The sequence below is a fragment of the Caretta caretta genome, chromosome 10, assembly GCF_965140235.1.
Source record: "Caretta caretta isolate rCarCar2 chromosome 10, rCarCar1.hap1, whole genome shotgun sequence".
Taxonomy (NCBI): domain Eukaryota; kingdom Metazoa; phylum Chordata; order Testudines; family Cheloniidae; genus Caretta; species Caretta caretta.
The window spans coordinates 30,196,543-30,212,135 of record NC_134215.1 but is presented as its reverse complement, the minus strand read 5'-3'; the positions used below and the strand labels follow the sequence as shown (position 1 = coordinate 30,212,135).

Below are 15,593 nucleotides of genomic sequence, written 5' to 3'. Positions count from 1 at the left end.
CTGATTACTGTCATACTAAATCTGAGCCCCAGCAAAAACGCACGGGGTTTGTTCTCTGGAATTTGTCAGTCCTATAAGTTTGAGATCTTCTCTCCCCACTCTCTTTTTCTCCCGCACAGAATGTTCACAGGGTCCTGAGCACACCCAGCCAGTTACCAGATGAGACAAGGTGGGGAAAGGCTTCTGAGAATTGTGAATGTGTGCATCAAATGATCTTGTTTTGACCTTTGTCTGGCTGATGTGTTTACAGGGTGTCAGTTGCTGCTGTTGCTTCTCATCTAGGTAACAAAGGTCTTGAGTAAATACAGTCACTTTGTGAATGAAACAGATGGTATAGGATGGTCTTGTGGCTAAACTACCAGGCTGGGACTCAGGAGATCTGGGTTCTGTTCCAAACTCTTTCTGAGTGACCTTGGTTAAGTTATTTAGGCCAAAGCTTGGTTGCCCAGGCTTAGGTACCTAAATAAGTGGCCTAATTTTCAGAGGTCTTGAGCAGATTAAGTCTGAGTTGCAGATCTTACCTCTGCAAAATTTGCCTAAGATTAGCCTGTGTTTGGTTTTGGGCCCATCTCCATTTTTATCATCTGTAACTGAAATTGGGAGTTATGCTGGCTCTTATTCATCTTTGTCGATGGGAGTCTGGCAAACGAACTGAGGTGTATCGCTAACACTGAAAAGGTTACAGGGACATTGTTAAGGTTTGTAGCCCTATCCTACAAACTGAACGTATCTTTTTTTAATATCTGTTGGAAAAACCCGTATCATTCTTTGATGCATTGATTTGGTGCATTGATTTCCAAAACAAATAAATCAGAAATTTGCTTTTTTTATTGTTTAAAAAAAATCAGCATTCCCATGCTAATGAGCAACCTCATAATAATACACCAGTATTTATGCATGACAGGGGGATGGTAGAGTTCAATTTCAGATAAATCCAAGCCATCTATACATACAAAATGATGGGCTCTAAATTACCTGTTACCACTCAGGGAAGAGATCGTGGAGTCATTCTGGCTAGTTCTCTGAAAACATTTGCTCAATGTGCAGCAGTTGTCAAAAGGTACATCTACACGGCAGTTAAAAACTCGCAGCTGGCCCATGCCAGCTGACTTGGGCTCCCGGGGCTCAGTCTAAGGGTCTGTTCAATTGAGGTGTAAATATCTCGGCTTGGGCTGGAGCCAGGCTCTAGGACGGGGTGGGCAAACTTTTTAGCCCTAGGGCCACATCAGGGTGAGAAACTGCATGGAGGGCTGGGTAGGGAAGGCTGTGCCTCCCCAAACAGCCTAGCCCCCGCCTAACTCAGCTGGCACAGGCCAGACGCAGATGTCTAATTATAGTGTAGACATACCCAAAAAGGCTAACAGAATGTTAGGAACCATTGGGAAAGGGATAGATAATAAAACCGAGAATATCATAATGCCATTTTATAAATCCATGGCACAGCCACACCTTTAATCCAGAGGGAATTCTGCCCCCCAAAATTTAAAATTTTGCACACAATATTTTAAAATTCTCCAAAATTCTGCAAATTTTATTTGTCAGTAAATAAATGTGGCTCCAGCATGGCAGTGGGGAGCACAGGTCACTGGCTGCATTGAGGTGGGAGATCACCCTGAAGCCCCCACATCCCCTGATACAGGGACTTGGCAGTGAGGCTGCACCTGACCCTGACAAAGTGCAAGAGCTGGGCCTGCCCCAGAAACACCCCAGGGCCCTGCCCCTCTGCACCAGGGGCACCAGGTGTCGGTAAGCAGGCTCAGCTCAGCAGGATCCAAGTGTGGAGGGGCTTAGTGTGGGAGGATTCAGGTGGGGGGTGAGAGGTTTCTGTGTGGGGCAATCTGGATGCAGGTGGCTCAGTGGGAGATCTGGATGCATAGAGACTTGTTGGGGGGTTCTGGGAGCAGGGGCAATGGGACTCTGCAGGGGATCCGAGTAAAGGTGGTTGGGGCACGGGGTGGGGGGTTTGTGGGAGAAGATGGGGCTCGATGGGCAGGGCTGGGTGTGTGGGGTTCAGTGGGGGATCTGGGTGCTGGGGGAGTGGTGCTTGATGGGGTTGCGGCCCAGGTGCAGCTGGTTGGGGAACAGTGGGGCAGGGTTTGGGTGTGGGGTGCTCATCGGAGGGGTCCAGGTGTAGGGGGGTGGGGCTTGTCAGGGTGAGGGTTTGATGGACCTGCTTAATGGGGGAGCCCCAGCTGCAGCCAAGGGGATGCCGACATCCCCTTTCCCCCCATGATTCCCCTATCCCCTTTTCTTCTCCATCCCCCTCCCCTCACTCCCACATTCTCCTCCCCCTGCCCTATTCCACCTCTCCTTCTTTCCCTACTGCCTCTTCCCTCATTTCCCCACCCCCACCACGAGCACTCACTGTTGCACAGAATAAAAAATAGGAAAGCTCCCAGCACACAGAAGGGGAGCACGATTGGCACTAGGACCCAGGAGGCGGCATCAGCAGAGCCGAGACAGCCTCCTTCAGCTGGGCAGCTCTGCTCTTGCAGAATGAGGGGGAGGCAGTGGCATGTAACCCCATGTGTCCCAGGTCACCCCCACCTCCATTCTCTCCCCCCTCCCATGTGGCTTCCCTTTCCTTCCCTGCCGTTTTCTGCAGGGAAACATAGGAAATTTGCGGGGGGGTTCTGCGGGTGCGCAGTCATGCAGAATCCCCTCAGGAGCAACAGCTTGAATACTGCGTGAAGTTCTGGTCGTCCCATCTCAAAAAAAGATCTATTAGAATTGGAAAAGGTGCTGAGAAGGGCAACAAAATGATGGGGTATGGACCAGTTTCCATGTGAGGAGAAATTAAAATGACTGGCACTGTTCAGCTTGAAATAGAGAGATGGAGAGGGGATATGATACAAGCCTATAAAATCATGGATGGCACAGAGAAAGTGAACAGGGAAGTGTTATTTACCTCTTCACATAACACGAGAACAAGGGGTCACCCAATGAAATTAATAGGCAGCAAGCTTAAAACAAGCAGAAAGAAGTACTTCTTCACACAATGCACAGTCAGCCTGTGGAACTCATTGCCAGGGGATGTTGTGAAGGACAAAAGTGTAACGAGGTTCAAAAAAGAAATGAATAAGTTCATGGAGGATAGGTAGCATCAACGACAACTAGCCAAGATGGTTAGGTATGCAACCCCATGCTCTGGATGGCCCTAAACCTCTCACTGCCAGAAGCTAGGACTAGATGACAGGGGTGGAACTCTCGCTAATTGCCCCTTTCAGTTCATTTCCTCTGAAGCATCTGGCACTGGCCACTGTTGGAAGCCAGAACACTGAGCTAGATGGACCATTGATCTGACCCAGTATGGCTGTTTTTATGTTTCCAAGGTGGTGGTTTCTAATACTCTGAGAATATTGTTTAAAACTCTTTGACAGTGTCCTTGCATTAATGAATTACATCACCACAACACCAATATGTCTAAAAGAGAGAAACTCTTGTGTTGCTGGCAGAATGAGATGAAACACACAGTACGTTGTAATTTGCAGCGGGGGAGGGGGGTTCTCTCATGAGTTGCTAGTCAGACCTTTTGCTGTGCTGCTCATTTTATTCTGGCAAGATTGACTTTTGTTTTTAAGAGTCAACAGTCGGACAGAGGAGGATAAAACAGAAGCAAACTTGGATGCGTCTCTTCCATCTCCAGATCTCCTGGACCTATTGATATCCGAAGCTAAAGAATTGTTGGAGCCCATTCTCGCTAACACCACAAAGGATGGTAAGTTTTGTATAACCCTTCTCAGTGATGAGACAGCTTTAGAGGCCCAAATTCAGAGGAGAGTCTGAAGCTAAGAAAGTCTAGACGCAGTGTACTTCTTGTTGGGATAACTTACACTTTCACCCCATACTTGTTAAACCAGTTTAGATTCCCTTAAGCTTATTTAGATTCACACCTGCTTACTGATGCATAATTAATTTACACCCCACTCTCCGTATGGATCATCTCTGAATTTGACCTACAGTGTTGGAGGGGAGGGAGTCTAGGACACGTCAGATTGGTGTAACTCCTACCGAGGGACCAGGAAAAAGGAGTTTAGCAGGAAAAGCAGCTAACAGAAAGGGTGAAAGGCGTCCTTGGCATGAAGTTCTATCAGCTTAGACCCCCCCTGCTTCTGGGTAAGTGGGTGTAAATCAGGCTAAGGGATTCTAACTCAGTGTGTGGGAGTCGAAGTCAGCTGTCTTACCTGCAATTCTGAATGTAGCCAATGGGCCCTAAACATTTCCAGTGAGAAGGGGAGGTATATCCTTTATGCAGGTACTATGCTCCCGGTGCTGGTTGCATTGTACATTGCTGTTAAGGAACAAATAATGGTGTTTTCTGACCCTTTGTTAATTGGTGGCTGTGTTCCTGTGTCTGCAGTATTGCCATACAACTGGGACGAGTGCCTGACTGGGGAGGGAAGCCTAAACTACAAGGAGTAAGTGTCAGGTCTGCCTGGGCCTCTAATTTCTGCTTAGTTCTGGCAGAAGTATTTGCAAACATCTCAGCCTTCTGAAGATCACTGTCCACGTACAGTTGTGGTAGATTTTAACTGGAAAGATCTCAACAAAGATTAAAAAGCTTCTTTTGAAAACATGGCTAAAATTGAACACTGCTCATTTTGTATCCCTTTATTTGTATCCCTAAAAATCTCCAAGCACCTCTGTTTAGTGTGTGCAAAACAGATGCACTGGCAAATTTTACAGGGCAATTAAGTAGTCCTACAGAACGTGTGACCTTTATATTTTTCATAAACCATCCCTTCCTTTAACACAGAATCCTGTTTTTATACTAAGTTGCCATGGGCATTCTTCTCCCACACCTTTGTAAAATTTGATTTCTATTTCCAGCCATCTTCATCAGGAAACCACATGGCCCCCTCCTCCGACCCATAGCAAGAGTGATGAGCCACAGCCCTCGAGCCCAACCAAGGAACTGCCTGAGAAGACTACATAAATCTCCTGAGATGCACCCCTATGCATAACCATGTATATTCATAACACAGATGCTCTGCTGGGAGACAGGATGCAGAATGGATGGTTCAGTTTCCAGGCAGAGCAGAAGATCCATGAGTTTTCTGCTGAGACACTGATTCTTCTGAGTAGCCACCTAAGACTTAAGCAGCAAACCCACCCGCATGGCTACCTCTGAATTATTATACAAGGCTGTTCTCTCTTGGTTCTGTCTTTATAGACAGCCGGAAACTTATCACTGAGGGGATGTGAATGCATGGACCCCACAGGCAGGCAGCCTTTAGAGCTGGCATTCTATAAAGTAAGAGGAGCATGGACTAACCAGAGAAGGACACGTGTCCTGAAAGGATTCCTTTTGGGATTTCATATGGGAAAAACCAAAGTAAACTTAGTGGACTGTAGTGAAACCAACATACTCTGTAGTGTCTATAGCTGTCTTGGGATACAGATCATGTGTTTTTTGTAAAGCTTATCCCAGCTGCAATGCTTGAAGTGGAAAGAAGAAGCCCGGAGGTAGCCGACAGTGTTAATAATGTGGTACCTGTGAGCTCTGCTGAGCACAGAAAGGACACCATGGAACTATAGGGGTGTGGGGTAACACTTGGAAACTAGACCCATGTGGTTCGAGGTTTTATGTGGTTAGCAATGAACATGGTAGAGATCTGATATGAAAGCACAGCCTGGCAAATAAAATGAAAACACTGCTTAGAGGGTGTTTGATTTCTGAGCTGGTGAGGTTTGGAATTGGTTGGTTTGAGTCTCTGGGATGCGTTTAACCTACTTGGGCCAGCTACTTCTTAGCCTCAGTTTTTCCCTTATGTATGACAGATGTTGGCAACTAGTAGCAAGTTGAACTGAGATATCACATTATAAATGGGCATGTTCTAGCTTTTTACCCAGGAACTTTTAAGCATAGCTTCAAATGTCCTCTTTGGGACTTAAAACCACACAGGTCCCACACAATTGTCAAAGGAAGGCATGTGCATAATAATAATACCCTGTTGTGACGGGTTCAGTCACAGAGACCCCCCTTGGGACTCTCACCTGATGTGCTGAAACTACCTCTGAGCCCGTTTTCCCTGCCAACTTGGGACTCCAGAACCCTGCCTTGTTGAGCCAGACACACTACTCCGCTCCAACACAGACCCAGGGTCTGAACCACGTCCCCAAAGCTGCAGGCTTTAACTGAAAACCACTCAGCAGGTACTCCTATCTCCAGCACCCAAACACCCAGCTCTCAATGGGATCCAAACCCCAAATAAATCCGTTTTACTCTGTATAAAGCTTATAAAGGGTAAACTCACAAATCGCCCGCCCTCTATATCACTGATAGAGAGATATGCACAGCTCTTTGCTCCCCCAGGTATTAATCACTTACTTTGGGTTTATTAATAAACAAAAGTCATTTTATTAAGTATAAAAGTAGGATTTAAGTGGTTTCAAGTAATAACAGACAGAATAAAGTAAGTTACCAAGCAAAATAAAACAAAACACGCAAGTCTAAGCCTAATACATTTAAGAAACTGAATTCAGGAAATCTGACCCTCGGAAATGTTCCAATAAGCTTCTTTCACAGACTAGACTCCTTCCTAGTCTGGGCCCAATGCTTTCCCCGGTACAGTCCTTGTTCCAGCTCAGGTGATAACTAGGGGATTTCTCATGACTGGCAACCTTTGTTCTGCTCCACCCCCTTTTATAGCTTTGGCCCAAGGCAGGAATCCTTTGTCTCTCTGGGTTCCCACCCCTCCTTCTAAATGGAAAAGCACCAGGTTTAAGATGGGTTCCAGTATCAGGTGACATGGTCACATGTTACTGTAAGACCTCATTCTTCATTACCCACAAGCTGGCCCCCATGTCCACAAGAAGGCTTGCAGGTAAATAAACCATCTACACCCAGTTGTCCTAGTCAATGGGTGCCATCAAGCTTCTAAACCACCATTAATGGCCCACACTTTGCATAATTACAATAGGACCTCAAATTTATATTTCATATTCCTAGTTTCAGATACAAGAATGATACATTCATACAAATAGGATGACCACACTCAGTAGATTATAAGCTTTGTAACCTTTTGCATAAAGCATATTCCAGTTACATCATATCCACATTTCTAAACATATTCTTATAAAAATATGGAGTGCAACGTCATACCTGTATTCACTTATTTATATGTGACTTTTTGTCCCAAAAGATCTTAAAGCACTTTACAAACAATATACATACAAAAATCACTTCACCACTAACATGCAGCCAGCTCTGGGATGGAGGACAGCAGCTAAGTAAACAACTAGCATGGTGTAAGAGATGGGGGACTTTCGCCTAAATGACCTACTAGGTCCCTTCAATCTCTAATACTCCCCATGGTAAGGTGACTTTCATTTTAACGAGAATGAAAGAAGATAACAATTATACAAATATATTACACTGCATCGTGATCTGGGCAAAGAAAACATGGCAAAGCAAAGTGTTGCATGGAAAGCATTGTATGACCTAACCAAATAAGTGGAGAGGGAAGGAAACAGACACTAACCCAGTACAATTCATTTCCTCTACCCAATATCCATGAAAATGTAAGACTATAGCTACAGCCCTCTGCCAACCCACTTTCTACAAGGAGAAGAGCCTTTCAGATTTTAGCCTCTGAAGACCAGAGGATTCTGTACTCTCAGCAATCCATTTGGGAATCCCCGGGTTCCTGTACCCAGACAGTCAGGACCCTTTCGGGAAGACTTTTACATGGTTTTCAAAAGAGTCAATTTTTTAGCCTGACCCTATTGTTTTCTGACAGTATCTCATCGCACAAGTCATGTCCCCTTTGAGATTGCTTCAAGCACAGTCTCCTATTAATAGCCTTGTTACTAGCCACTACCCTTTCAGAGAAACATTGAAAGCTAAGCTCTGAGGAGGAGAACGCTGCCAGAATTGATGTAGATTTTTGCTATGATAAAATTGTTGTCGTGCCTTACTGTTACACATATGGTATTAGGTCGGAGGCAGAAAGCAGAGCAGGAACACTGACATCTTCCCACAGTAACTCGGAGACAAAATGGGAAAGGCAAAAAGAAACAAATAGCATGTGCATAAAAGTCAGTTGAGAAGGCACCTAACTGAAATGCATCTTATTTATATAGGGCCTGTTCTAGCTCTCCCATAAAGCGCTTAATTCCGCCTTCAGTTGCAATTGGTATGACACTATTGTAGAATTCTCTGTAAAACTTATCACTGTAATATCTAAAAGATCTCTTGGTGTCAGTGGCTGTTATGACCATGTATCTGGGGTCCAAAATGTTCTAATGGAAATGAGGAGAAGCATTTACAATAAAGATCAGGAAGTCCTATAATGCATTAGTCTACAACCTGCAGTTAAAACGAGTGAAAAATAACAAGGGTTATCCACTAGAGGGGAGCCGATACTGTCCCATTAAAGTAATTAAACCATAATCCTAGACTGCATTCAGTGCACTGCAACCACATAAACTTGCAATCACGCATCAAAGCAAAATGAAAATGGCTGGAGTTTGGCCTGGAAGGCTGTGGGGTTTGAATCTCACTGGTTTGGTGTTTCTTACTCACTATATCTGTGCATTTTTGCTTAAGCATGACAGAAGATTCAGTTCTTACTGCTTATTTGTTTTTGTTTTGTTTTTCCTAATGAACAAAACATAAAAGAGATGAGCAAAAATATTTAACAGCTACAAAAGAGGAGGCTGCACAGCCAGGTACCAATGGTAAAATCTTGAAGGATCAATAGTGATGCAGATATGTGCAGTAAAGAACCACTGATACAATATTTTGTGATGGGATAGGTAAGGCTGTTGTATGAGGGATCATTTGGGTGAGTAGTTGGTGGGGACTCGAGATCTGGATTCTCTTACCAGCTGTGGTGCTGACTCAGTCTTTTAACTCGGATAACTCAGTTCATCCCTTTGTGCCTCAGTTTCTACATCTGTAAAATGGGGATAATTATACTGACCTACCTTGCTGGGGTGTTGTGAAGCTACATCAGTGTTTGCAAAGCACAGTAAGTGGGTTTGACAGTCTAGTACGAGAACCTCTCTAGAAAGGGGCATCATAATAATAATTATTTTATTTTATTTCTCTCTGTAGAAATCTCTCCAGAATGAATCATGTCAAGCACATTCCTAGTTGGGAAAACTTTTGCTTACCCCTAAGCCCAGTGAAACTGATTGCTGCCTTTTTGTTAAATGAAGCTAGATTAAAAATTAGAAAGTTTATTGGCTGAGAACCATTTCTCATCCCCAAGCTAAATGTCCCTTAAACATGCTTTGGAGTGAGCTGGCATTTCTGAGTCTCATGATGCTGGTGGATGTACTGAAAAGTGGCCCGCCATTGAGTGACACCAGCTGCATGGAAGCCCAATACTGGAGAATGGATACTCGCTTCCAACCTGCTTTAAATACAGCTTTAACAACCAGGTGAACTTTGCAGTTTAATATTTAAAGAGGCTCTTTAATGTTTAAACAAGACTGATTTTCTCTGGATCATCAGTAAGCACACGTGAAAGGAGGATGGAAAATGGCTTAGTGCAACAATACGGAGGGGGTTGTCCACAGAGTGCTACTTTTTTATGGGGACCTTCCTTCTACACTGGATTCTGAAATACAAAACCTAACCAAAAATTTCCACAGATTCTAGAATTTCCCTGCTGCTGCTGCTTTCTGGATACACCCTTGATGCTCCCTGGTTCTCTGGGTATTCCAAGAGGAGTTTGTTGTGGAAAGGCCCCATGGTGCCACAGTCTGAAAGGGCGGACACCGAGCAATGCGTCTACACTCAGAGTTCAGGAATCCTGGGCAGAGTTCCAATCCAGCAGTGAGTCTTGGGTGCTCCTGGTTGTGGTCGCCGCCTCCAGTCATCTTTCCTCAACAACCTTCTCTGGTGTCTTCTTCTGCGACAATCTCCCACTATAGCCTCCCTCCTTATTCCCAATGCAAGGTCGCAAGCTCCAGTACTCACAGCTCCATGCAGCTCTGGGCAACAGTGATACTGGGTCCAGCTCCACTTTGTCTTTCTCGGGTGATTCCTCCCTGGCACAGTGCTCCTCCTGTCCTGGGGCGGTGCTGGTCGGCTGCTCTGTACCTCCTAGGCTCGGGATGGTTCTCAGCTGCTTCCCTTTGTGAGGGCCTGCTTGCTGTAGGTCCTTATGCCTGGAGCTCGAGACACACCCACCCTGTGGTGCTCCCTCTCTACTCCCTTGGTACAATGTGCACTTCCTTATCCTAGAGCAATCAGCACTCCCACTGCCTCAGGACAATGTTTTAATGGGGCTGTGCTCTCTAAATCCCAAACGGGTTACATTTATTTCTCAAAGAATACAGTATATAAATTGTAATAAGAACTAGGCCTGTGTATGTGGTCATACATGTTAGTTACAGTACATACACTTCTCAGCCTGACTAGCAGGTGCAGCATAGCCTGGAGGATGGTGTGGACTGCACCCTCAGCAAGTTTGCAGATGACACTAAACTGGGGGGAGAGGTAGATACGCTGGAGGGTAGGGATAGGATACAGAGGGACCTAGACAAATTAGAGGATTGGGCCAAAAAAATCTGATGAGGTTCAACAAAGACAAGTGCAGGGTCCTGCACTTAGGACAGAAGAATCCCATGCACCGCTACAGACTAGGGACCGAATGGCTAGGCAGCAGTTCTGCAGAAAAGGACCTGGGGTTACAATGGATGAGAAACTGGATATGAGTCAACAGTGTGCCCTTGTTGCCAAGAAGGCTAACGGCATTTTGGGCTGTATAAGTAGGGGCATTGCCAGCAGATCAGGGGATGTGATCGTTCCCCTCTATCCGACATTGGTGAGGCCTCATCTCGAGTACTGTGTCCAGTTTTGGGCCCCACACTACAAGAAGGATGTGAAAAAATTGGAAAACGTCCAGTGGAGGGCAACAAAAATGATTAGGGGACTGGAACACATGACTTATGAGGAGAGGCTGAGGGAACTGGGATTATTTGGTCTGCGGAAGAGAAGAATGAGGGGGGATTTGATAGCTGCTTTCAACTACCTGAAAGGGGGTTCCAAAGAGGATGGATCTAGACTGTTCTCAATGGTAGCAGATGACAGAACAAGGATTAATGGTCTCAAGTTGCAGTGGGAGAGGTTTAGGTTGGATATTAGGAAAAACTTTTTCACTAGGAGGGTGGTGAAGAACTTGAATGCGTTACCTAGGGAGGTGGCGGAATCTCCTTCCTTTGAGGTTTTTAAGGTCAGGCTTGACAAAGCCCTGGCTGAGATTATTTAATTGGGGGTTGGTCCTGCTTTGAGCAAGGGGTTGGACTAGATGACCTTCTGAGGTCCCTTCCAACCCTGATATTCTATGATTCATTGGGCCACAGTAGCCCAAACATAATACTGGAGGGAGTGGAGCTGCTAGGCGGGGCTTTAGGTTGCAGCAGGACTTCAGGTGCGGTGGGGGGCAGCTGTTTGGTAGCGCTTGAGGTAGGGTCGGGGGCTGTGTGGTGCAAAGGGGGTTAGGGTAGCTGGTGGGGCTCTAGGTGATACCATGGCTAGGGCTGCAGGTTAGTTACGGGGGACAAAAGTCACAGTGTGATTTTTCTATTGGCTTGTGATGCTTTGTCCTGACTGATTTTCTCAAATAGTGGTTGGTGGGTGTCAGCCCCATGCAGAGGGGTGGGAGATGGGGGGGAAGCTGAAGAGCAAGCCTGCCCCCCAGCTCCGGGAGAAGGGCAGCTCCTGGGGGTGGAAGTTGGAGAGCAAGCCTGTGCCGTAGTTACCCTGCAGTGCAGCTCCTCTCCAGGGGCCTGGGCCTAGCATCCTGCTCCTGGCATGATGATCAGGTGTGGAGGGTTGCAGTACCGCACGGCTCCTCAGGTTGGCCTTCCCCCTACTCTACCCTCCTGACCAGAACTGCAGGAGCCCCTGCTGCTTGATGTGGATGCAAAATGAGCTTGCTCTCCAGCCCCTACTCACCCTGCCAGCCTCACCAGGCAGGAATAGGGTTGTGGGGCTGGCATGGAGGATGCTCTTGGGGGGCAGAAGCGGGCAGTGCCCCTCTGCAGGGCCAGCAGGAGGACATTTTTTAATAAAAAAGCAGGGAGCAGTCGTGGTACACGTAGTACTCCCATTTCTACTGCACTCGGGGTCACTCTGCCTTACTTTTGGTGAAAAGGGCTGTAATAAATCTGCAGTCTTAACTGGGCCGGAGCTGGGGGGGGCAGTGGGCGTGGCTCTGTCGTGGGCGGGGCATTGCGGCACAGAGGGCGGGGCTATGAAATAGAAGGGTTGGGCATGGGCGGGGCTGTGCGGCACAGTGGGCGGGGCGCTGGCGGCGCGGCGATTGAAGGGCTGCTGTATGCCGGTGACCGGGGGAACAGCCGCGGCAGCAGGAGGCCGGGCCGCTGCCTGCGCCATGGATCCGGTCCGGCTGTTCCGCGGCGCGGTGTGAGGGTGAGTGCCGGAGAGTGGGGCCGGCTCCCAGCCCCTGCGGTACCCCGCAGCCGGGGCAGCATCCCCGGCTGCGTGCCGCTGTCTGGCTCGGCTCCCCCTCGGCTCGGCTCCTGCTGCCGGCCGGCTCCCCCGCAGCTCCGTGCCGCTGTCTGGCTCGGCTTCCCCCCGGCTCCCCGCCCTGCCCCCGCCCCCGGCTCCCCCTCGGCTCGGCTCCAGCTGCCGGCCGGCTCGGCTTCACCCCGGCTCCCCGCCCTGCCCCCCTTCGGCCCGGCTCCCCCGCAGCTCCCTGCCGCTTCTCGGCCCGGCTCCCGGCCCGGCTCCCCCGCAGCTCCGTGCCGCTGTCTGGCTCGGCTTCCCCCCGGCTCCCCGCCCTGCCCCCCCTCGGCTCCGCTCCCCCGCAGTTCCCTGCCGCTTCTCGGCCCGGCTCCCGCCCCCGGCCTGGCTCCGTGTCGCGGCTCGGCCCGGCTCCCCCGCAGCTCCGTGCTGCCAGCCCCCGGCCAGGTGCCTCCTCCGAGTTGGGCCCCCCTCCCCCTTCTTCTGCGGGCGGCTCCCTGCCTCCGTCCCCGCCCTTTCTGCTTTGCTGTCCCGGCTCTGGTGCATCCCGGGGGGTCGGAGCTCCGGTTCCCTCCGTACTGGGCTAGTTCTGCCCTGGCAGGTGGCGCACCCCAGCCGTCCGCTACGGCGCCCGGGGCTCTGCGGGCAGGGCCTGGGGACGGTGCCGTGAGCTGCCCGCCCCGGAGAGCGGGGTGGACGCTGGGGAGTCTCCCCACAGCTGTGGTCGAAACCCAGCTCCCCATTCCCGCTCCGGGGCGAGGAGCTGTGCTGGGGTCCAGACTGGGGCTGGCCCTAGACCCTGCTTGCTGTTGCTCACCGCCTCACCCAGCTGGGAAGAACCATTTCGCCGCATCCCCTGTCGTGCGGATCGTGTCCGCTCCAGTCCCCTCTTCCTGGGTGAGGGGCAGGGCGCAGGGAATCTCTTCCTCTGTGTAACTCCAGTGCCAGCCCTCCTTGCTGTCCTGAGCTTTGAGCATCAGGGAATTGATTAGAGCCCCGGGGGCAGCAGCGAAATTGTCCAGGGTCAAAACAGCCCCTGTAAAACTGGAGAGACAAGGTGGGTGAGGTAATAACTTTTATTGGATCAACTTCTGTTGGTGAGAGAGACAAGCTTTTGAGCTACACAGAGCTCTTCAGGTCAGTTACCCAGCTAGGTAAAGTTACCTGCTGAGCAGCAGCTCTGGAACTGGAGCTGCCAGCCTGCAGCCTCAGGAAAATGGCACTTCTGTGGGTCCCATCAAGCAGCTTTTCTTTGCAACCATAAAGTCTGGAAACATACTCCCTGCCCCGCCGCTCCAGTCTTGGGCTCTCACACAGCTCTGCTGATGCTTTTCAACCTGACCTGCAGCCCCCTGTATTAATCATGTCTTGGGCTCCCACATAACACCGCTAATGTCTCTGAACGCTGACCTATATCACCCTTTCTCCTCAACTGCTCCAATGTGGGACTCCATGAAGCCTTCCCAATGCACTTAAGTCCTGAACTGTGCTGATGCCTGCTGATCCAGTGTGTCCCGCACCCTTTGGTAGTTCCAGACTTGTAACAATGGTTAGGGGCAAACTGCTGTGTGATGTGGAAGAAGTTAATGGTCTATCCTCACTTGAACCAACCAGGGATTTGATTTCTGCCCATTAGATGCTCAAGACTTCACAGGGATAGTAAGGCTACTCTAGAGTAGCTTAGAAGAAAATTCCCACCGCATCAGCTGCAAGTTGGCAGCCCTAAGGCAAGACTCTGTGTCAGTGGTGCTGGACGGGAGTATCTGGTTCTCTCTGACAGAACGCAGGAGGCTTGCGTGTTCTAGGGCTCCACTGGTACAACTGAACAAGCACTAGCATGGGTGGGATTTTTTTCCTCTAAAGTTGCCTGGTGCAGGCACTATCTCTGTGGGTAGGAGAGTGGGCTGAGGAGTACAGGGAAGGGAGGGGACGAGTGGGTGGAATGAAGGAGATGTGAAAAAAAATCAGTCTTGCTGATGGGAGAAGTTGGAGAAGATCGTAGTTAAGAGCCTCAGGGGAGCAGAGAGAGGAGTAAAGCTGTTGGAGTGGTGATGAATAACTGACAAGCCTGAAAACACTTATCTTGCAGTAAATCACTTTACACTCTAAAATTCATTTAGAAAAAAACAGACTAAGTTCTTGTTGCCTTCTATTTCTGGTTCCCATATCTAACTTCTTGCCTTCTGGTTGTTTTAAAAGCATGAAAATAACTCTTTTTCCCTTAGCAGTCTTAACCTTTCAAAGTTTCTTCCCTTCTGCCTGGGCTTGAAATGAACACACAGCTAACTGGCATGTCTGCCCCAGCCTCATCATGGATATCATTAAGCTCTTTTTTTGATACATGTTCTTATTCTGTGCTCATCACCATGGTATCAGAGTAATAATCTTCCAGTAGTGTATTAAGCAACATGATAAATGACTTTCATGTTTGTTCTCCCCTCCTCTCTCCAGGTGCAAATTGTGTTTGTTCAGAGGCGTGCTTTGATAGAGTTTCTTTGATGGTGTTAGGGTTTTTTTGTTTTGTGTTTTTATGTACGTGACACTGTCTTTTTTAGATCAGAGACGGCGATACTGGAGAAGTGTGCCTTGCATTTAAATGTAATATGGAATTCAGTGGATGGAATGCTAAGCTCTGGTTTTGTCTTGCTAACTGACCTTTTAAATAATATTTTTAAACAAAGGACTTTCAGAAGGGCTGGTTGTGCACAACTCCATTTGATGCCACTGAGAACTGTGGGTTGCTGAAAATGAGGCCCCAAATATTTCTAACTTCAAAGGCTGGCCCCCCAAGTTAATATAAAAGTATTGATATGTTTGGCTTCGCTCCTGTGTGCACCTTGACTGGCTTTAGTGCAGGGTTAAAGCAGGCCCAGCTGTTCTCTGGGTCGGCATACTGGTAGTTTAGGTTTTCTTGGCACACTAGTAACACACATTGCATCCATGACTTGTGCAGCAATAGGAACATCTGAATATATCATGAAACCGTTTGAAGACGATACAATGGTGAGCCTTGCTCAAAGGTCCAATTCAGTCCCTTCTCCACCGGTGCTGTGCCTTTTGTGAACAGGGCGTGCCTGCATAACAGTCCCGGTAGTGTGGTAGACCTTCTTAGTCAGGGGTGGGCAAACTTTTTGGCCTGAGGGCCGCA

The 15,593-nt window shown here is 48.4% G+C and overlaps 2 protein-coding genes across 8 annotated transcripts in view; both read left to right on the top strand.

Annotated features, from left to right (window-relative positions):
- The window catches only part of LOC125643839 (syntaxin-binding protein 4), a 122,631-nt gene extending 116,970 nt beyond the window's left edge, over positions 1 to 5,661 (top strand). For 5 of the 6 annotated variants that reach the window (XM_075132804.1, XM_048867040.2, XM_075132801.1 and 2 more), the window contains 4 exons: positions 120 to 169; positions 3,582 to 3,718; positions 4,361 to 4,418; positions 4,831 to 5,661. In XM_075132804.1, the coding sequence (XP_074988905.1) occupies positions 120 to 169; positions 3,582 to 3,718; positions 4,361 to 4,418; positions 4,831 to 4,936 (351 nt within the window). In that variant the 3' untranslated portion in view covers positions 4,937 to 5,661. Of the gene's footprint in view, positions 1 to 119; positions 170 to 3,581; positions 3,719 to 4,360; positions 4,419 to 4,830 lie in introns of those variants that run through there. The other variant, XR_007358843.2, reaches the window with a different exon arrangement.
- Positions 5,662 to 12,251: 6,590 nt separating this feature from the next.
- SEC14L5 (SEC14 like lipid binding 5) overlaps positions 12,252 to 15,593 on the top strand; it is a 58,825-nt gene continuing 55,483 nt past the window's right edge. For both annotated transcript variants that reach the window (XM_048866065.2, XM_048866064.2), the window contains exon 1: positions 12,252 to 12,391. The gene's annotated coding sequence lies outside the window, so the exon portion shown is untranslated. The remainder of the gene's footprint in view (positions 12,392 to 15,593) is intronic.